The sequence below is a fragment of the Arachis hypogaea genome, chromosome 19 (genome assembly GCF_003086295.3).
Source record: "Arachis hypogaea cultivar Tifrunner chromosome 19, arahy.Tifrunner.gnm2.J5K5, whole genome shotgun sequence".
NCBI lineage: Eukaryota > Viridiplantae > Streptophyta > Magnoliopsida > Fabales > Fabaceae > Arachis > Arachis hypogaea.
In genome coordinates this window covers 128,659,867-128,682,910 of record NC_092054.1, presented here as the reverse complement: position 1 = coordinate 128,682,910, position 23,044 = coordinate 128,659,867, and the positions used below count along the sequence as shown (strand labels likewise).

General features: G+C 36.8%; 1 protein-coding gene across 1 annotated transcript; it reads left to right on the top strand.

Moving 5' to 3' along the window:
- The first annotated feature begins 299 nt into the window (after positions 1-299).
- On the top strand, positions 300-2,380 carry LOC112778729 (uncharacterized). The gene is made up of 3 exons (XM_025823021.1): positions 300-606; positions 720-1,014; positions 1,105-2,380. The coding sequence occupies exons 1-3, from the start codon at positions 300-302 to the stop codon at positions 2,378-2,380; spliced, it is 1,878 nt and encodes a 625-aa protein (XP_025678806.1).
- The last annotated feature ends 20,664 nt before the right edge of the window (positions 2,381-23,044 follow it).

The window sequence follows — 23,044 nt, the reverse complement described above, 5'->3', positions numbered from 1 at the left end:
CATCAAAGATGGCCGTCGGTATAGAGGTTGACTTTTCACTTGCCGAACCAGCAACATGTTGTATTCGATGATGCTGATATCACTACTCATATTTATTTGCGCAACAAAGATTTGCTGACGATGTTTACGGGTTGGATGATGGCCAATAGGCGGTTCTCGGAGGGGCAGTCTCTATCATATGTTGAATATCCAGGAAAATTTGTCTATTGTTTGAGGAGCAGGGAGTGGAAGCCAGGACAGAGGGATTCTCAATTGGAAGATTGAGTTTTGCTCATCCCTCATCCAGTGAACTTTTCTACATGCGGATGCTTTTGAATGTGCAAAGAGGTTGTACCAGTTTTCGAAGTATAAGAACCGTGAATGGTGTTACTTATGATACATTTCAAGAGGCATGTTCCGCCATGGGATTCTTGATAGATGACAAGGAGTATGTTTTTGCTATTAAGGAAGTCGCCGAGTTAGTGTCAGCTGCACAGTTAAGGAGGCTTTTTGTGGTGTTGCTGCTATCTGGTTCCATGGGAAGACCTCCGTCAGTTTGGGAGCAAACTTGGACTTATTTGTCGGATGATATTCTTTACCACAGAAGACATGAGCTGCAATATCCTGGTAAGATTTTTGTTCATCGTGAATTTATTACAAGACAGGTAGGCACACACGCATGCACACAGTAGAGAAGTTATATTATGGTGCTAATGTTTATTAATTATCGTTAAACGTAGATCTAACTATGAGTCAGGACGAGTTGCAAACATTTTGTTTGTTGGAGATTGAGAGACTATTGCAGAGTAATGGAAAATCATTGAGAAATTATGCTGGCATGTTGGTTCCTAATAACTCTTTAGTCTCTCAATTTAGCAATTTGATGCTGCTGCGTGAGTTGCAGTATGATTCTGTTTCTTTGTCTCATGAGCACGATGCAAATATCTTAAAGTTAAATGAAGAACAGAGGGTGGTCTATGATAAAATTATTGACTGTGTTTCGAATAAGAGGGATGGATTCTTTTTTGTGTACGGGTTTGGTGGCACTGGAAAAACTTTTTTATACAGAGTTTTGTCAGCTAGATTGTGATCTGAGAAAAAGATTGTTATAAATGTTGCTTCTAGTGGTATTGCTTCTCTGTTGTTACCTGGTGGTAAGACGGCGCATTCTATGTTCAATATTCCTGTTGACCTGACTGAAGACACTGTTTGCCGGATTAAGAAGGATAGTCCAAAAGCTGAGTTATTTCGATTGGCCGATTTGATTATTTGGGATGAGGCACCGATGACTAACAAATTAGAATTTGAAGCGCTCGATAGGACGTTGTGTGATATAATGGTTTCGGTCTCTGATAGGAATAAAGATTTACCTTTTGGTGGGAAGGTGGTCGTTCTGGGTGGTGATTTCAGGCAGGTCTTGCCAGTTATTCCAAAAGGTTCGCGTGCTGAGATTGTCATGGCTTTCATAAATTCTTCTGTCGTTTGGAAATATTGCGAAGTTTTGCAATTGACAAAAAATATGAGGTTAGCAATCGGATCGGAACAATCAACTGCTCAGGAGTTAAGGTCGTTTTCAGATTGGATACTTCAAATCGGTGAAGGTCCATGTGGAACAGTGGTCAACGATAGACTTTTTGTTGATATTCCTTCTGATCTAATCATTCCTGTCTTGGAAAATCCAGTGGAAGATATTGTAAATACAATCTATCCGAATTTGGTTCAGAATTTTCGTGATCCAAGTTTTTTCCAAGATAGGGCAATACTCGCTTCGACTGTCGACAATGTTGAAGAGATAAACAATTATATAGTTGACTTGTTGCCCGGTGAGGAGAAAAATTATCTCAGTGCTGATTCGATATGTGGTAGTGATGCCTATTCTGATGTTGATGTTGATTGGATAACTGTTGAATTCTTGAATCAGATTAGGTGTTCTGGTCTACCTAATCATTCGTTGAAGTTGAAAATAGGCGTGCCTATTATTTTGTTGAGGAATATTGATTCGGCTGGGGGTTTGTGTAATGGGACTCGACTTGTTGTGCGAGATCTAGGGACAAATGTGATCGGTGCTGATATTGTTTCTGGTAGCAATGTTGGGGATAAAGTTTTTATCACCAGAATGAATATGATTCCCAGTGATATGGTTATACCGTTTAAATTCCAACGCCGTCAATTTCCGGTTTCTCTGTCGTTTGCGATGACAATCAACAAAAGCCAGGGTCAGACATTATCAACAGTCGGTTTGTTCTTGCGTCGTCCTGTGTTTTCTCACGGTCAACTTTATGTAGCTCTTTCCCGAGTTAGGAATAGAAATGGTCTTAAGATTTTACTTTGTGATGAAGGATTAGTTGATGCTGCCAGGACTGAAAACGTTGTATTTAAGGAAGTTTTTGATAAGATATAATGTATTTTTTTGTTATATGTTTCATTCTTATCTGTGTAATTTATAGTTTTGTTTTCGTGTATATCTTCTTTAGAGAGGGACATCTTCTTTGGGGTATGTTTAAAATAGTCTCAAGCATTTCGTGTGCATTAGATGCATCATTTTTTATGAACCATTAGTTTCTATTTAGTGAAAATTAAAGGATGTTATGAATTCTATATTTATAAAGCGTATAATACTCTTCTTTCATAACATCCTTTAATTTTTACTAATATATTCTATATATACATTAACACCATTTTAATGCATAATATTTTAAAAATGGCAAGTATAATCTTTTACTTTAAAATGAATATAAAACATATCAATACATGTAATGTAACCACTGAAAATTCAGTTTTTTGTTTACAATTTTACATGTTATGTAACCACTGACTACTGAGACTGGATGTGATTGAAACTTTGAAAATTGAAACACACAAATCTATTGATGACGATGATGATGTAAGACGGTATAGGGGGAGAAAATGAAGTATACGTTACCAATAAATATATAAATAAATAAATTGCATAATATATATTGTATTTAAAAGAAAAAAATAAAGAATACTCCGAATAAATAAATTTCACCCGAGTAATCATCAGTACCGAAAAAAATGGCTTAAACTTGTTGGGTTAGTTTGTTGATATAACTAGATAAAACAAAATTTAATAATAAAATATGGGCATTTTATTAATAAAAAATAATTATTTATCTTTTGTTAGAAAGAAAAGTCAGATGATATCAATGCAAATTTGATTTTAATCTCTCAAAAAAATTGATTTTAAACTAAATTATATCTTTTGTTAGAAAAAGAATTTCTTGGTGCCTTCTGTCTTCTATTTTTTTATTATTATTTTGGTTCTAATATTTAGGTGAAATTCTAATTTGATGTCTGATATTTTAAATATTTTATTTTAGTGTAGAATAATTTTGCATGAGTTTAATATTTTTTCACTCTTAAATTTGATACAAATTCTTTGTATCACGAAATATTTTGTATTAGACTATTGAGATTTAAAGTACTTAATTATGCACTAAAATGTTATACATTTATTAGAGTCTATCAAGGTTTTTTTTTTATATTAACCTTTGATTTCTATATAATGTAATCAAATGGTCTATATAAATATGGGATATTGTATAAGCAGATAATTATTCTGCTCATTTAAAAGATACCCTCTTCTTTAGTAGATCAATTTGATGATTCATATATTCATATTTTATTTTGATTCATTTTTTTTGTTTAGAAAGCCATTTTTTAAATACAGTTAGTTTGTTTGATATGAAAAAATTATTTCATTACGTAGTTTTGAAAATATTCAATCTTATTAAAAATATTAGTTATTTACTCTTTTTAACTTGATATTGTTTTTTCCAAAAAAAAGATAAAAAAAAAGTATATCCTTAATATATTAATAAGAATAAAATATGACCAGTTTATTAATAAAAAATAATTATTTATCTTTTGTTAGAAAAAAAAGTCAGATGATATCAATGCAAATTTGATTTTACTCTGTCAAAAAAATTTTGATTATAATCTAGATTATATCTTTTATTAGAAAAAAAAATTTCTTGGTGCCTTCTGTCTTCTTTTTTTTTATTATTATTTTGGTTTTAATATTTAGGTCAAATTCTAATTTGATGTCTGATATTTTAAATATGTTATTTTAGTGCAGAATAATTTTGCACGAGTTTAATATTATTTCACTCTTAAATTTGGTACAAATTCTATGTATTAGGAAATATTTTTTATTAGACTATTGAGATTTAAAATACTTAATTAAGCACTAAAATGTTATGTATTTATTAGAGTTTATCAATGTTCTTTTTTTATATTAACCTTTGATTTCTATATAATGTAATCAAATGGTCTATATAAATATAGGATATTGTATTGTATAATCAGATAATTGTTGTGCTCATTTAAAAGATACCCTCTTCTTTAATAGATAAATTTGACGATTCATATTTTCATATTTTATTTTGATTCTTTTTTTTTTTAGTTTAAAAAGCCATTTTTTAAATACAGTTATTTTGTTTGATATGAAAAAGTTATTTCATTACATAATTTTAAAATATTCAATTTTATTAAAAAACTTACTTATTTACTTTTTTTAATTTGATATTGTTTTTTCCAAAAAAAGATAAAGAAAGTATATTCTTAATATATTAATAAGAATAAAATATGACCATTTTATTAATAAAAACAATTATTTATCTTTTCTTAGAAAGAAAAGTCAAATCATATCAATACAAATTTGATTTTAAATTGTCAAAAAAATTTGATTTTAATGTAGATTATATCTTTTGTTAGAAAAAAATTTTCTTGGTGCCTTCTGTCTTCTATTTTTTATTATTATTTTGGTTCTAATATTTAGTCAAATTCTAATTTAATGTTTGATATTTTAAATCTTTTATTTTAGTGCAGAATAATTTTGCACGAGTTTAATATTATTTCACTCTTAAATTTGATACAAATTCTTTGTATTAGGAAATATTTTGTATTAGGCTATTGAGATTTAAAGTATTTAATGTTGTACTAAAATGTTATACATTTATTAGAGTCTATCAATGTTCTTCTTTTATATTAACCTTTGATTTCTATATAATATAATCAAATGGTCTATATAAATATGAGATATTCTATTAGCAGATAATTGTTGTGCTCATTTAAAAGATACCCTCTTCCTCTTCTTAATTTATTATATGGTTTTGATGGTATTAAAATTTATTAAAAAACTTGATTATTTATTTTTTTAAATCTAATATTATTTTTTCCAAATAAATTGAAAGAAACTATATTGTTAAGTCAATAAAAATAAATATCATAATTTCATTAATGAAAAATAATTATTTATCTTTTTATACAAAGAATAGTCACATAATACCAGTGCAAATTTGATTTTAATTTGTCATACAGAAATTTCATGAAAATCTAAATTATACTCTATGCATACTATTTTATTTTATTTTATTTTTGTTATTTCTAACATATATATTTAAGTAATAAATTTATTATTAGTAATAAATTTTTTATAATGTCATATGTCAATTTTTTCTTGGCACCTCTTAACATACTTGGTTGCAGAATTTTGTTTTTATTAATATAATCCTCTCAATTTAACCATGACCCTAATTAAAGTCAGATAATGTGAGTTTAACTAATTTTGTTTTGCCAAACTCATCACTTTCTCCCTAAAAGACTCTTCGAGCTCACCCCATCTTCTTCATCCCTAACCTCAGTCCATCCGTCGCACCATTTCCGTATCGGCTCCCTCGGCTGAGGTTTCTTCTTCTCTCCTGGGTTTTGGCCACATGCAGAGAAGGTATGGGTATCTCTGCGATTCCATTCGATTCGACCACGAATGTGTTGTTCTGTTGGTTTCATCTGTTCTGTCTCCCCAAGGTTCCTCTGTCTCTATCTCTGGATCATACGTCATTCTCCATCTCCATTTCTCTGTTTTGGATATCAGATGTCGCCACCACGATTCAAGAGGTATATGTGGTCTATGGTTCCATTCCCCTCCTTTTCAATCGTTCTGGTTTCCTTCTCCAGTTTCAATTTTTTTTTCTGTTAATTGTTACTGTTTTCTTTATCCATCGTTTAATTTTGACTTGTTTGGTTTCTGATTTAATCATGGTGATTATTACTTGTTTTTCGGGAAAATAATTTTTTTCTTGGGGGTTTTGCTGGTTAGGGATTTATATAATTTTCTTTCTGCTATTGGACTGAAGTTAACTGTAGTGTTAGGTATTCTTGACTGATGAAATTCTATTTTTGCTTTATTGTGAATTGTCAAATCAACTATGTAACACCCTAACTACCAAAGTTAACGCTTCCGGCTGCGCGACTCTGATAGTTCGGACATTACGACGACTTTTATACTATTTAATACTAAAATATGAGCCTGTTTAAAACTTTAAACCGCAATACCGTTCCCAAAAATACTTTCGTTCGATAACGTACATCCACAAATACCATACAACTTACAAAAGCTCATAAAAGAGTACATCCATACACACACACACACACACACACACACACATATATATATATATATATATATAATATTACAAGCATTAGACAATACAATTCCTATCCCTCTTACAGAATATATCAAGATAAAGGCGAGGGTACAATAAACCATAACTAAAACAATACAGAGCATCTCAACAACAATACAAATAAACTCTTCGTGACTTCTGCGCCCATATCCTGAAAGGGAAAAAATGTAGGAGGGTGAGAACATCATCCTCGAAAGGGTTCTCAGAAGAGGGTTTTTAGGAATTACTGTAATAGGATACGTGAAGATAAACCATACCAGTGATTACTACCCGTCTTATGCCTCTTTTCAAAAACAACGGTTTACAATAAAAGTAAAGTCGGAAATATTTTCTGAAAGAGGAACCGTTCAATTCTCAAAAACTCAGAAGCCTTTCAAAAAGGTTTAACCATGTTGAACCAAATTAGCATTTCACACTTTTCCAAATCAGAAACACAAAACCAAAATCAACCATCAGTTCACCTCATTCCAACCACGGCCCTAGGCCCAAACAATCCAACAACAACCAATCACCACAGTCCAACAGAGTCCCAGTAGCAAACACAAATAGGAAGATGCAAGCACAAACAAACAGTCAATGCAAGTAGAACAGTTAGCAATTAATCACATAGGCAAACCAAGTATAATATGCACACCCAAACAATGTCACATAAATGCATATGATGCATGCCTGTCCCTAGTGGCTGATGATATCATCTGTCGGTTATATAGCCAACCCTACACGTCCTGGTAGATAACCATGGACAGAAACACCCATCGCGGAGCAAGTAGGTTTGAGCTACAACCCCATTGCTACTACCCGCTCAACCCAGAGCCAGTGGAATAACCACTACTGTGGCTACTACCCAGGCGGGTGTTTAAAAGCTCAACCTGGAGCGAGTGGAATTGCCACTACTACCGCTACTACCCAGGCGTCACAGTCTCTAACCTGGAGCAAGTGGGATGAATCACAACCCTTGCTACTACCCAGGTATCTCAAGCATATATTCATTCAGTCCCAGCCATGGATCAATATCCATCTCAGCCATCCGGCTTAAATTCATAATTCATAGTCAGCCATACGGCCCATAACTCATTCGGCAATCAGCCATAAATCAATATCATACACAGCCATTCCGGCTCACGGTTCAATCAAGAACCAGCCAATATTCATAATCATACACAGCCATTCTGGCCCATAACAAAACAGCACTTCCACCATCCAACATCATCAAATTCATAAAACCGGCATTTAAGCCATAAATCACTTTTTCTCAATTCGCTTCACTTTGAAATCGAGTTTCAACTCTTTTCAGCCTTGGCTTTAGAAATCTCGTTTCTCAAATCATCTCAGGCTCATAAGCCAAATCTACTCAAAGTGAGTTCCCTTTTTAAAACAAAGCCACTCTCGGCATTCTCTTTTCAAAACTTCCAAAACCATGGCAAGTTAAGGATTTATTTCAAAGTATTCAAAATCACCCATACAACAATGGGATTTTATAACAAAAGTTTCTCGGCAGAGTCCCAAGTCTATAGGGAAGGTCAACCTATATCAATTCCTTAAAATTCATTGAAACTCTTAAAATCATGGATTCTCGGTTCAAGTAAATAAAACTAAATTTATTATGAAACCGACCATACAAAATCACAAGTTCCAACCCGGTCCAAAAATCAACTCATTTGAAAAAGAACCGGTTCATTTGAATCAAACCACTTTCAGGTTTCTTTTTGGAACCCATTTTTCTAACTCTTCCAAAATGCCTCAAACTTAATTACTCAATCAAAAGTCTAGATTCCTTTGAAATCACTAAAAGCTCCTTTTTATATTGAAATCAATATTAGAGCATCATTCTTTCTTTCAGTGATTCAAACGGTAAAAATAGTTCATTTCTAAATAAGTTAAACTCAAGGCATAAAGTTTACTAAATAAATTAAGCTTGAAAATATAAATATTCTCTTAACAAATCAAATAATACAACTTCTCAAATCCAATCCTTTTTAAATAACTTTTTAAACAAGACTAGGATTTTGTAGAAATTTCGGCAGCACCTCCCCTAAAACTTGGACTTTTGCCACCCGGTTCGGGTCCCAACTAAACTGTTTCTCATTCCTTTTCAACAGCTCAAAACCAAAAATCAATTCAAAGCAAGTTAAATCCAACAGTCGCCTCAGTGGCATCTCTCAAGAAAACCATTTCAAAGTCAACTCAATATCAACTGATTTAACTCATTTCCAAAGCTTTAAAGAAACGGTTCAGTAACAAATCATTTGTCCAAGATCAAGTCAATTAAAGTAAACCAGGCTGAATTCAAAAGTGCATTCGACTTTTCACATCATCAATTAATTGACTCAAATCAAATCAATCCTCAACGGATTAAACTCAGGTTTCAAATCTTTAAAGAATCACTTCAAAACATTACATTTCACAAAGCCGCACAACAATTCAGCCAAACAAACATCCATAATCATTCGACTCAATCAAATAATACATAAGGCAGATACAATCACTAAATACACCATATCTCACATTAGTATCCATATGTAATAATTTCAATAATAAACTATAGTTTTCAGAAAGCGCCCCTACCTCAAAACGCAAATTCCATAACTCAAAAGCGTCACAGAGTCCTTTCCTCCTCAACCCGAAATCATCAACAACCGCAACCTCAGCTTCAAGCCACATCCGCAATAACCATAGCAACACTAATCGCAACATACAATAATCAGGACTCGACCCCACGCTATCAGAACTCATATTCATTAACCATACACAACAAAATACTAACGCGAGGCTCTCAAAATAGGAATACTTACTGAAACTAAGAGAAAACGGCTGAACCGAAACAGCGGCGTTCTCCGGGCCGGCTCGGCAGCAGCCCGGCAGCCTCCTCAAGCGGCAGCGGCAACAAATTTCGATCACGACATCTGAAACCAACACGCAGCGACTATAGTATTCCCGGAATTCAAAAAGGACAGAAACCACAATTAAAACCCTTACCGGCAACCTTTTCCGACGACAGCAGCAGGGTCTCAAGCGGTAGAGGCTCAGCCTGGAGCTCCGGCGGTGATCCTGGAAGCCACAGAACCACTCCCGGTGGTCAAAACACAGGGGCACAGCTTCCTCCTCCGACCGTGACACCTGCGGCGGCCGGAATCCTTTTCTGGCGACGGTGAGAACCCCAACAGCGCGGCGCGGTTCAGTCTGCTCCATAGCACAGCGGGGACCGGGCCTCCAGCTCGTGTAAGACCCAGAATCTTTGAAAAGTCTTATTATGATCAAGTCTCAAATCATATGGTTATTTATAGCCTTAATTTCAGAAATTATTTTATTAAAGATAATTAAGGCAAGTTTTGATTTATTGAATTTGAGATGAGTTATGATTATCATCCAATTCTATAATTATTGGATTATTTTCTATATTTGAATTATAAAGTTGATAGTTATGAAATAATAAGGATTTTATATGATTTGGATTAGATAAGTAATATTTTAAATGTTACTATTGCTATTTTGGAAAAATGAAGAAATTAAGTATATTATTTCTAATTATTTGATTTGGGCATTTTATTGAAAGTAATTTGTAAAAATTGATGAGCAAATAGTATTTTCTATATACATCTAGTGTTGGATTTCATTTGGGTTTTAATTACTCTATTCCCTAATTTTAGTAAAGTTACCAAAGTGCCCCTAACCCTAATTTTTGAAAATGAAACCCTAACCCATGACCTGGTTCCCTTTAGCCACACCCCTGACATTTCCTTGCTCTCAGCAGCGGCAACACACGCTGAGTTTCCTCTGTGTTCCTAAAAGAATGAATCAAAGAAAGAAAGAAAATAAACGAAGGGGAAGGGAAAAAGCAGGGAAGAGGAGAGGAGAAAAGGAATGACGTCGCCGGCGGGCATCACTGCCGCCGCGCCGTCGTGTTGCCGTTGTAGGAAAGGAAGCCGCGACCCATTGCCACGGGATGGAGGAGAGAACGCGCGCGCAGGGGGAGGAAGGGTCCAGCCTCGTCGCGCCGCCTCTGCTGTCCGTGCTACCGTCGTCGTCCAAGCTCGTCACCGCCAGTTGCGTCGTCATCGTCTCTGCCCAGCGCCGCCACAGATGATGGGTCGCCGAGAACTGCCACTGCTGCTGCCGTCTTCGTGGGGCTTGAGTTGCTGCGGTCGCTCCTCGCCGTGAATTCCGTCGCGAGTGCCGCTGTCAGCATCGTGCTCCCTGGTGCCGTCGAGGAGCCACTGTGACTGCCTCTCTCTCTGCCGCCGAGGTCCTCCGCCGCTGGGTACAGAGAAGGGCAGCGCCATGCAAATCAAAGAAAGGAGATGCCTTTCTACCTCTGCTCCTGGGTTTTGGAATTTGATTAGGACGCCGTTGCCACCATCTGAGCTCGCTGCTGCTGATGATGGTAAGCCCAAACCGCCGCTGGCAAAAAGGGGTTCAGGCCGCCGCAGGTGTTGCCGCTGGAGAAGGGAGCTGCGCCTCTGTGTTCCTGGCAGCCGGGAGTGGTTTCGTGACTTCTGGGACCACCGCCGAAGCCTCTGGCTGTTTCTGCCGTCACCGGAGAATCCTGCCGGTAAGGTTTTAAGTATTGGGTTTCGTTTCTCCTGAGTTTTCGGAAACGTTACAATCACTGTATATTGATTTCAGTCGCCGGAGTCTGATCACCGTTGCCGCCTAAGATGGCTTCTGGGGCTGCCGCCGAACCGGTTCGGAGACCACCGCTGTTTCGGTTCAGCCGTTCCTTTGGTTCGGTAAGCGTTTCGATCTGAAAGTCCTCTAGTTACTACTCTATTATACGTTGAGGAGTTGTAGCATTTGTTGATTATGAGAGTTAATCTCGGTTATTATATATTGCGATTAGAGTCGTTGTGGTTGCTGAGAAAACGGTTTGGAGCTGAGGTTTTGGTAGCCGGGATTTTGATTGTTGATTTCAGGTCGAGGCGGAAAGGACTCTATGATGCGTTTGAGTTATGGAATTTGCGTTTTGAGGTAGGGGCGCTTTCCGAAAACTATAGTTTATTATTGGAATTATTACATATGGATACGGATGTGAGATATGGTGTATTTAGTGATTATATCTGCCTTATGTATTATTTGATTGACTCGAATGTTTATGGATGTTGGTTTGGCTGAGTTGTTGTGCGGCTTTGTGAAATGTAATATTTTGAAGCTGATTCTTTAAATATTTGAAATCTGAGTTTAATCCGTTGAGGATTGGTTTGAATCGAGTCAATTGTTTTGATGATGTGAAAGATAGAATACTCTTTGAAATTCAGCCTGGTTTGCTTTCACTGATTTGGTTTTGATAAATGATTTGTTGCTGAACCGATTCTTTAAAGCTTTGGAAATGAGTTAAATTGATTGATATTGAGTTGATTTCTGAAATAGTTTCCTTGAGATATGCCACTGAGGCGACTGTTGGATTTAGCTTGCTTTTGAATTGATTTTTGGTTTTGGGCTGTTAAAAAGGAATGAGAATCGGTTTAGTTGGGACCCGAACCGGGTGGCAAAAGTCCAAGTTTTAGGGGAGGTGCTGCCGAAATTTCTACAAAATCCTACTCTTGTTTGTAAAGTTATTTAAAAAGGGTTGGATTTGAGAAATTGTATTAATTGATTTATTAAGAGAATATTTATGTTTTCAAGCTTAATTTATTTAATGAACTTTATGCGTTGAGTTCGGCTTATTTAGAAACGAACTATTTGTACAGTTTGAATCACTGAAGGAAAGAATGATGCTCTAATATTGATTTCAATATAAAAAGGAGCTTTTAGTGATTTTAAAGGAATTTAGACTTTTGATTGAGTAATCAAGTTTGAGGCATTTTGGAAGAGTTAGAAAAATGGGTTCCAAAAAGAAACCTGAAAGTGGTTTGATTCAAATGAACCGGTTCCGTTTCAAATGAGTTTATTTTTGGACCGGGTTGGAACTTGTGATTTTGTATGATCGGTTTCATAATAAATTCAGTTTTATTTACTTGAACCGGGAATCTATGATTTTAAAAGTTTCAATGAATTTTAAGGAATTTATATAAGTTGATCTTCCCTAAAGACTTGGGACTCTGGCAAGAAACTTTTGTTATAAAATCCCATTGTTGGATGGGTGATTTTGAATGTTCCCAAAAAGAATCTTTAACTTTCCAAGGTTTTGGAAGTTTTGGAAAGAGAATGCCGAGAGTGGCTTTGTTTTAAAAAGGGAACTCACTTTGAGTAAATTTGGCTTATGAGCCTAAGATGATTTGAGAAACGATATTTCTACAGCCAAGGCTGAAAAGAGTTGAAACTTGATTTCAAAATGAAGCGATTTGAGAAAAAGTGATTTATGGCTTAAATGCCGGTTTTATGAATTTGATGATGTTGGATGGTGGAAGTGCTGTTTTGTTATGGGCCGGAATGGCTGTGTATGATTATGAATATTGGCTGGTTCTGGATTGAACCGTGAGCTGGAATGGCTGTGTATGATATTGATTTATGGCTGATTGCCGAATGAGTTATGGGCCATATGGCTGACTATGAATTATGAATTTAAGCCGGATGGCTGAGATGGATGTTGATCCATGGCTGGGACTGAATGAATATATGCTTGATATACCTGGGTAGTAGCAAGGGTTGTGGTTCATTCCACTTGCTCCAGGTCAGAGATTGTGACGCCTGGGTAGTAGCAGTAGTAGTGGTTATTCCACTCGCTCCAGGTTGAGCTTTTAAACACCCGCCTGGGTAGTAGTCGCAGTAGTGGTTATTCCACTGGCTCTGGGTTGAGCGGGCAGTAGCAAGGGGGTTGTAGCTCAAACCTACTTGCTCCGCGATGGGTGTTTCTGTCCATGGTTAGCTACCAGGACGTGTCGGGTTGGCTATATAACCGATAGATGATATCATCAGCCACTAGGGACAGGCATGCATCATATGCATCTGTGTGACATTGTTTGGATGTGCATATTATACTTGGTTTGCCTATGTGATTAATTGCTAATTGTTCTACTTGCAATAACTGTTTGTTTGTGCTTGCATCTTCCTATTTGTGTTTGCTATTGGGACTCTGTTGGATTGTGGTGATTGGTTGATGGTTGGATTGTTTGGGCCTAGGACCGTGGTTGGAATGAGATGAACCGATGGTTGGTTCCGGTTTGTGTTTCTGGTTTGGAATAAATTATGAAAGGCTATTTTGGTTCAACATAGATAAATCGTTTTGAAAGGCTTTTGAGTTTTTGAGAATTGAACTGTTCCTCTTTCAGAAAAGATTTCCGATTCCTCTTTTACTGTAAATCGTTGTTTTTGAAAAGAGGCATAAGACGGTTATTAATCACTGGTACAGTTTATCTTCATGTAACCTATTACAGTAATTCCCAAAAACCCTCTACTGAGAACCCTTTAGAGGATGATGTTCTCACCTCCCTACATTTTTTCCCTTTCAGGATATGGGCGCAGAAGTTACGAAGAGTTTATTTAGTTGTTGTTGAGAACTCTGTATTGCTTTAGTATATTTTGTACCCTCGCCTTTATCTTGATATGTTCTGTAAGAGGGATAGGAATTGTTTTGGATAATGCTTGTAATATTATCTATGTATATAAGTGTATATATGTATGTACTCTTTATGAGTTTTTGTAAGTTGTATGGTATTTATGGATGTATGATATCGGATGAAAGTATCTTTTGGATTGGTATTGCGGTTTAAAGTTTTAAACAGGCTCATATTTTAGTATTAAATAGTATAAAAGTCGTCGTAATGTCCGAGCTATCAGAGTCGCGCAGCCGGAAGTGTGAACTTTGGTAGTTAGGGTGTTACATTATGGTATCAGAGCAGTCCTTCCTGTAGAGCCTGAGGAATGGACCGACTATGCTTTAGTTGCATACTCTGAGTGTTTGTCATGTATTAGGTCTTGTCGAATGACGAGAATTAGAGTTTTATGCACATGACAGTCTATTGATTAACGCTGTTAGTCATGCATTGCATAATTCTTGGTATTAAGTTTGGCCGGCTTAATACTAGTGAATTATGTATATGAAGGCACTGATGGGTTATCATAGATGTTATATGAGTTTTGAATAAAGCGAATCACGGGTTTTGGTAACATTTGAAACTATTTCTTGAGGCTATTCAGTTGTGTGTCTTGAATTCTGTTTGAGTCGACCTGTTCCTTCATGTCCTAATTTGAAGTTCTTGTTTGCTAATCCTTTTGAAAAGTAGTTTGATTTTTCAACTCTATTCCTCCATTCATATGCATTCTTGTTTGATCTTAATTGCATATGCTTGTTTGGAATCCTTGTTGCGTCTATTTTCCTCTGTTTGAGTTCTTCTTGATTCAGGTATTCTTTGATATAGCTTTGAACTTGTCTTAATGCGCTGTGCTTTTAACTCCGGATTCCGAGTCTATTCTTTGAGAAATTGTTGATTCAGTTTTTCTCTTATTTGACAGTGATCACAGCCAATTTCGAGATTTTTATAAAAATTGCTGTTGACTAGATATACACTTATCTATATGTAGAACTTTGAAGATTTCTTATACAGTTTAACAACTATTTATTTCTAATGCCTCACCTGTACTTTTCTGGTTTATGGAACTGCATTTACTTTAAATTACAATTTGACTTTCTAGTAATTTTACTATAGTTTCAATGCACATCTTCAATTGATTATGTATTTGGGGTATTTTTCAAAATTCTAGAAAGAAAGGGGATTCTTCGCTTTTATTCCGGTTGATTTTTGTTGATAAACTTTACCTAAATTATTTTTAACTTGAGTTCGGTTTAGCATACTACATTGTTGATGCTATTGTGATTCTTTTAAAAATTTTGGACTCATGGCTTTCTTCTTATGAGCGGACTAAAGTCTCTTTTTAAGCTTTTCACCTCTATGAATGTCATACGTGATTCTATTTTTAACTAATCTTTTACGTCTTGTGAACATTACCACTGATCTTGGTTCGCCCTCTCTTGTGAATCCCATCCTTATGTGAGTCAGTTTGATTCATTTCAAAATTAGTGCATCGCTTATTCACTCATTATCTCTACAAGAGTTTTTAGTCAAAGGATTATCCTTGAGAAATTACTAATGATTGAGTTGTCTTTCCTATGACTTTTGTATTCGTTTGGAGTCAATTGAAAGCTTGTTTGATGACTCATGCCTAGTGAATCTTGTTTGAACTACTTTGATTTAAGATCCTTTCTTGCATGGCTTGACTTCTTTTTAGTACATCTTAAACTTCTTGAATGTTCTTCTAAAATGGCGATTTCAAGAACACTTTTGGAGTCTTGTTTTGAACCTTTTAAAGAAGTTTTGAATTCTCTTGTAAGAAGTTTTAAACGGAATTTATTTTCTGTTGCTTGATTTAGATTGAAACCATTGTTCAATTTTGACGAAATTAATTTAAAGTTGTCATGCACTATTTTAAATGAAGTTTTGAAAAGCTTCCTTGTTTAGTGGAAACCGGTTTGTTTGTAACGCACCACTTATTTCCTTACTAGATTGTAAGTAAATTTTTACCTCGGAATTTCTTTTCTAAAAAGAGTTTAACTTCCTCTTTCGTCCTTGCTATAAATGTTATACACGCTTGTTTGAATATGGACTTTGAAAATTTTTGAACAAGCATTTGATTTTCTTCCGAGTCTTCTGAACTACTTTTGGTTAAGATTGTGCACCTAACTATCTTTCTAAAATAGTTGAGGAAATATTTTTGCTCTTAGCCAAACCTGTGTACAGTTTGTTTTTAAAACTCTACATAATCTACTTCGATGTGAAATTGAACTAGAGCAAAGCCACGTTTATGCTTTTGTTACCCTCTTGAAGGATATTTGTTGCTTAACTTTTCTTTTAGACTGCGAGGTGATTTTCCTGCAAGTTTTCGATTCTTTTAAGAACAATGTATTCAGAAGTACTTTTAATTATGCTCTTGAGTTTTGTGAGCTTTACCTTGGGTTTGAGATATTCTCTTTTGTGAACCTCATACTTCTTCGACTCAGCTTGAATTTGTTCAAACTGATGCAATGATTTTCTTCTTATTGATCCTATTGAAATTCTTCGATCCAAGGGTCATCTTTGAAGTTGCCAATTGAGTTGAGTCTAGCAAACTTCATTGCTTGAAAGTCCTTGTTTATCTGGACCTAGATACATTCTCCCAAATCTTTGAGTATTATCCTTGACATTTGACTCTCCTTTCTAAAGTCTTGTATCCTTCTGAGTAGACTCGAGAATTATTTTGATATCACGTGCGACTTGTAGACGTAGTAACGCGATGCGTTAGTTCTTTAAGGCGTGATATGTGTATATGAAAGTTGAAGCGGTAGGTGTGCAACGTTATGAGTTGTGGGTGTTTTGTTCCTTGCGGACGGGTTTGCGGTTGTAAGGCTTGTGATCGAGTATGGGATTGTAAAGTGCTTGATGGAGTTGGAAAGTTGAAACCTTAAGGTCGATATGAGATTAGTGTGCGGATATTGAGCACATCGTTTTAACTCCATCCTGTTTTATAGCCTTTGATGCTTTGCCCTACTATCACATGATTGACCCATGTTATCTTTTGCATCGAGCCTACCTTGTAACGTTTGCTTTGCAATCACACTCCTACCTTTACACCCTTATGCTTATGACAATCAAAGTATTTGGAAACCGTATATATGTTTATATTTTGAGATATTTTTGCTTCTTCCTTAAATATGTTCAAGGGTGAACTGTTATGGAATTTCTTTCGTTTTGTATCAATTTTCGAGGGCGAAAATTTTTATAAGGTGGGTAGAATGTAAGACCCAGAATCTTTGAAAAGTCTTATTATGATCAAGTCTCAAATCATATGGTTATTTATAGCCTTAATTTCAGAAATTATTTTATTAAAGATAATTAAGGCAAGTTTTGATTTATTGAATTTGAGATGAGTTATGATTATTATCCAATTCTATAATTATTGGATTATTTTCTATATTTGAATTATAAAGTTGATAGTTATGAAATAATAAGGATTTTATATGATTTGGATTAGATAAGTAATATTTTAAATGTTACTATTGCTATTTTGGAAAAATGAAGAAATTAAGTATATTATTTCTAATTATTTGATTTGGGCATTTTGTTGAAAGTAATTTGTAAAAATTGATGAGCAAATAGTATTTTCTATATACATCTAGTGTTGGATTTAATTTGGGTTTCAATTACTCTATTCCCTAATTTTAGTAAAGTTACCAAAGTGCCCCTAACCCTAATTTTTGAAAATGAAACCCTAACCCATGACCCGGTTCCCTTTAGCCACACCCCCAACATTTCCTTGCTCTGAGCAGCGGCAACACACGCTGAGTTTCCTCTGTGTTCCTGAAAGAATGAATCAAAGAAAGAAAGAAAATAAACGAAGGGGAAGGGGAAAAGCAGGGAAGAGGAGAGGAGAAAAGGAATGACGTCGCCGGCGGGCATCACTGCCGCCGCGCCGTCGTGTTGCCGTTGTAGGAAAGGAAGCCGAAACCCATTGCCATGGGATGGAGGAGAGAACGCGCGCGCAGGGGGAGGAAGGTTCCAGCCTCGTCGCGCCGCCTCTGCTGTCCGTGCTACCGTCGTCGTCCAAGCTCGTCACCGCCAGTTGCGTCGTCGTCGTCTCTGCCCAGCGCCGCCGCAGATGATGGGTCACCGAGAACTGCCACCGCTGCTGCCGTCTTCGTGGGGCTTGAGTTGCTGCGGTCGCTCCTCGCCGTGAATCCCATCGCGAGCGCCGCTGTCAGCATCGTGCACCCTGGTGCCGTCGAGGAGCCACTGTGACTGCCTCCCTCTCTGCCACCGAGGTCCTCCGCCGCTGGGTACAGAAAAGGGCAGCGCCGTGCAAATCAAAGAAAGGTGACGCCTTTCTGCCTCTGCTCTTGGTTTTGGAATCTGATCAGGACGCCGTTGCCACCATCTGAGCTCGCTGCTGCTGATGATGGTAAGCCCAAACCGCCACTGGCAAAAAGGGGTTCAGGCCACCGCATGTGTCGCCGCTGGAGAAGGGAGCTGCGCCTCTGTGTTCCTGGCAGCCGGGAGTGGTTTCGTGACTGCTGGGACCACCGCCGAAGCCTCTGGCTGTTTCTGCCGTCACCGGAGAATCCTGCCGGTAAGGTTTTAAGTATTGGGTTTCGTTTCTCCTGAGTTTTCGGAAACGTTACAATCACTGTATATTGATTTCAGTCGCCAGAGTCTGATCACCGTTGCCGCCTAAGATGGCTTCTGGGGCTGCCGCCAAACCGGTTCGGAGACCACCGCTGTTTCGGTTCAGCCGTTCCTTTGGTTCGGTAAGCGTTTCGATCTGAAAGCCCTCTAGTTACTGCTCTATTATACGTTGAGGAGTTGTAGCATTTGTTGATTATGAGAGTTAATCTCGGTTATTATATATTGCGATTAGAGTCGTTGTGGTTGCTAAGAAAACGGTTTGGAGCTGAGGTTTTGGTAGCCAGGATTTTGATTGTTGATTTCGGGTCGAGGCGGAAAGGACTCTGTGATGCTTTGAGTTATGGAATTTGCGTTTTGAGGTAGGGCGCTTTCCGAAAACTATAGTTTATTATTGGAATTATTACATATGGATACGGATGTGAGATATGGTGTATTTAGTGATTGTATCTGCCTTATGTATTATTTGATTGACTCGAATGTTTATGGATGTTGGTTTGGCTGAGTTGTTGTGCGGCTTTGTGAAATGTAATGTTTTGAAGCTGATTCTTTAAATATTTGAAATCTGAGTTTAATCCGTTGAGGATTGGTTTGAATCGAGTCAATTGTTTTGATGATGTGAAAGATAGAATACTCTTTGAAATTTAGCCTGGTTTGCTTTCACTGATTTGGTTTTGATAAATGATTTGTTGCTGAACCGATTCTTTAAAGCTTTGGAAATGAGTTAAATTGATTGATATTGAGTTGATTTCTGAAATAGTTTCCTTGAGATATGCCACTGAGGCGACTGTTGGATTTAGCTTGCTTTTGAATTGATTTTTGGTTTTGGGCTGTTAAAAAGGAATGAGAATCGGTTTAGTTGGGACCCGAACCGGGTGGCAAAAGTCCAAGTTTTAGGGGAGGTGCTGCCGAAATTTCTACAAAATCCTACTCTTGTTTGTAAAGTTATTTAAAAAGGGTTGGATTTGAGAAATTGTATTAATTGATTTATTAAGAGAATATTTATGTTTTCAAGCTTAATTTATTTAATGAACTTTATGCGTTGAGTTCGGCTTATTTAGAAACGAACTATTTGTACAGTTTGAATCACTGAAGGAAAGAATGATGCTCTAATATTGATTTCAATATAAAAAGGAGCTTTTAGTGATTTTAAAGGAATTTAGACTTTTGATTGAGTAATCAAGTTTGAGGCATTTTGGAAGAGTTAGAAAAATGGGTTCCAAAAAGAAACCTGAAAGTGGTTTGATTCAAATGAACCGGTTCCGTTTCAAATGAGTTGATTTTTGGACCGGGTTGGAACTTGTGATTTTGTATGATCGGTTTCATAATAAATTCAGTTTTATTTACTTGAACCGGGAATCTATGATTTTAAAAGTTTCAATGAATTTTAAGGAATTTATATAAGTTGATCTTCCCTAAAGACTTGGGACTCTGGCAAGAAACTTTTGTTATAAAATCCCATTGTTGGATGGGTGATTTTGAATGTTCCCAAAAAGAATCTTTAACTTTCCAAGGTTTTGGAAGTTTTGGAAAGAGAATGCCGAGAGTGGCTTTGTTTTAAAAAGGGAACTCACTTTGAGTAAATTTGGCTTATGAGCCTGAGATGATTTGAGAAACGAGATTTCTACAACCAAGGCTGAAAAGAGTTGAAACTTGATTTCAAAATGAAGCGATTTGAGAAAAAGTGATTTATGTCTTAAATGCCGGTTTTATGAATTTGATGATGTTGGATGGTGGAAGTGCTGTTTTGTTGTGGGCCGGAATGGCTGTGTATGATTATGAATATTGGCTGGTTCTGGATTGAACCGTGAGCTGGAATGGCTGTGTATGATATTGATTTATGGCTGATTGCCGAATGAGTTATGGGCCGTATGGCTGACTATGAATTATGAATTTAAGCCGGATGGCTGAGATGGATGTTGATCTATGGCTGGGACTGAATGAATATATGCTTGAGATACCTGGGTAGTAGCAAGGGTTGTGGTTCGTCCCACTTGCTCCAGGTCAGAGATTGTGACGCCTGGGTAGTAGCGGTAGTAGTGGTGATTCCACTCGCTCCAGGTTGAGCTTTTAAACACCCGCCTGGGTAGTAGTCGCAGTAGTGGTTATTCCACTGGCTCTGGGTTGAGCGGGCAGTAGCAAGGAGGTTGTAGCTCAAACCTACTTGCTCCGCGATGGGTGTTTCTGTCCATGGTTAGCTACCAGGACGTGTCGGGTTGGCTATATAACCGACAGATGATATCATCAGCCACTAGGGACAGGCATGCATCATATGCATCTATGTGACATTGTTTGGATGTGCATATTATACTTGGTTTGCCTATGTGATTAATTGCTAATTGTTCTACTTGCAATAACTGTTTGTTTGTGCTTGCATCTTCCTATTTGTGTTTGCTATTGGGACTCTGTTGGATTGTGGTGATTGGTTGATGGTTGGATTGTTTGGGCCTAGGACCGTGGTTGGAATGAGATGAACCGATGGTTGGTTCCGGTTTGTGTTTCTGGTTTGGAATAAATTATGAAAGGCTATTTTGGTTCAGCATAGATAAACCGTTTTGAAAGGCTTTTGAGTTTTTGAGAATTGAACTGTTCCTCTTTTAGAAAAGATTTCCGATTCCTCTTTTACTGTAAATCGTTGTTTTTGAAAAGAGGCATAAGACGGTTATTAATCACTGGTACGATTTATCTTCATGTATCCTATTACAGTAATTCCCAAAAACCCTCTACTGAGAACCCTTTCGAGGATGATGTTCTCACCCCCCTACATTTTTCCCCTTTCAGGATATGGGCGCAGAAGTTACGAAGAGTTTATTTAGTTGTTGTTGGGAACTCTGTATTGCTTTAGTATATTTTGTACCCTCGCCTTTATCTTGATATGTTCTGTAAGAGGGATAGGAATTGTTTTGGATAATGCTTGTAATATTATCTATGTATATAAGTGTATATATGTATGTACTCTTTATGAGTTTTTGTAAGTTGTATGGTATTTATGGATGTATGATATCGGATGAAAGTATCTTTTGGATTGGTATTGCGGTTTAAAGTTTTAAACAGGCTCATATTTTAGTATTAAATAGTATAAAAGTCGTCGTAATGTCCGAGCTATCAGAGTCGCGCAGCCGAAAGTGTGAACTTTGGTAGTTAGGGTGTTACAGCTCGCGTCGTCCTTTCTCCCACCGACGCTCAGTCTCAGCCTTCCTCTCCGACGCGACGCGGCGGCGACCGGCGCAGCTCGTGGCTCCACAGTGACTCCCTCTCTCTCCCAACATCGCTCACTCACGGCGAACCAGGGAAGCAGAAACGGTGCCCCATCGTGCTTCTCGTTCGGAGCTGGCACGGACGACTACGCGATGACCCCGACGGCGACAGATCGGCGAGGACGAGCTCCTCTGGCTCGCACGCGACAGCTGCTCCCTCTCAAACCCTCTTCTGCGCGAACAGTGGCGTCGCAGGAAACTTCGACAGTGGCAAATCGGTGGCAACGTGGTGGTGCGAAGGTGACCCTAGCAGCATGGACTGCTGCGGCAATAGCGGCTCCTCGCCGGCGCCGTTCCTCCCCTCTCCCCTCTCTTCTTTCCCATTTTCTTCCTACCCTTTTCTTTCATCTGCATCGTTTTGCAGCTGTTGCTGCTGTGTGTGTTGCGTTACTGAGAGAAGGAGGGGAAACAGATAGGATGCGGCGGCTGGGTTGGGGATTAGGGTTTTCATTATTTTGAAAATTAGGGTTAAAGACATTTTGGTAATTTCAAATAAAGTTGGGAATAATATGGTAATTAAAACCCAAATTAAATCCAACACTAGAGGTATATAGAAAATACTACTTGCTCATCAATTTTTTACAAATTACTTTTAATAAAATGTCCAAATCAAATAATTAGAAATAATATACTTAGTTTCTTCATTTTTCCAAAATAGCAATAGTAATATTTAAAATATTACTTATCTAATCCAAATCATATAAAATCCTTATTATTTCATAACTATCAACTTTATAATTCAAATATAGAAAATAATCCAATAATTATAAAATTGGATAATAATCATAACTTATCTCAAATTCAATAAATCGAAACTTGCCTTAATTACCTTTAATAAAATAATTTCTGAAATTAAGGCTATAAATAACCATATGATTTGAGACTTGATCATAAAAAGTCTTTTCAAAGGTTCTGGGTCTTACAAACTATATGTGGTAGATATTTGGTAATTTGTAACAGGCCTCTTCCCACATTGTTTTTGCTCTTTCCCCATGAGTATTTGGTTACTTGTGATATCTTCCTAAATGATTTGTGTAGGGATATCAATCTATATATGCCTATTAGTCTATCTCTGTCCCATATGTGAAGCTTTCATTGTAAGCTTTAGTGTTTGTTAACTTTGGGAGTTTATAACTCCAACTCATCTGTTTATCTTCTCATCTTAATTCTGAAATTTTCTCTATATATTTTCTCCTTTTGGTGTTCTTATCCTATATATGTTGGGAATGAATAA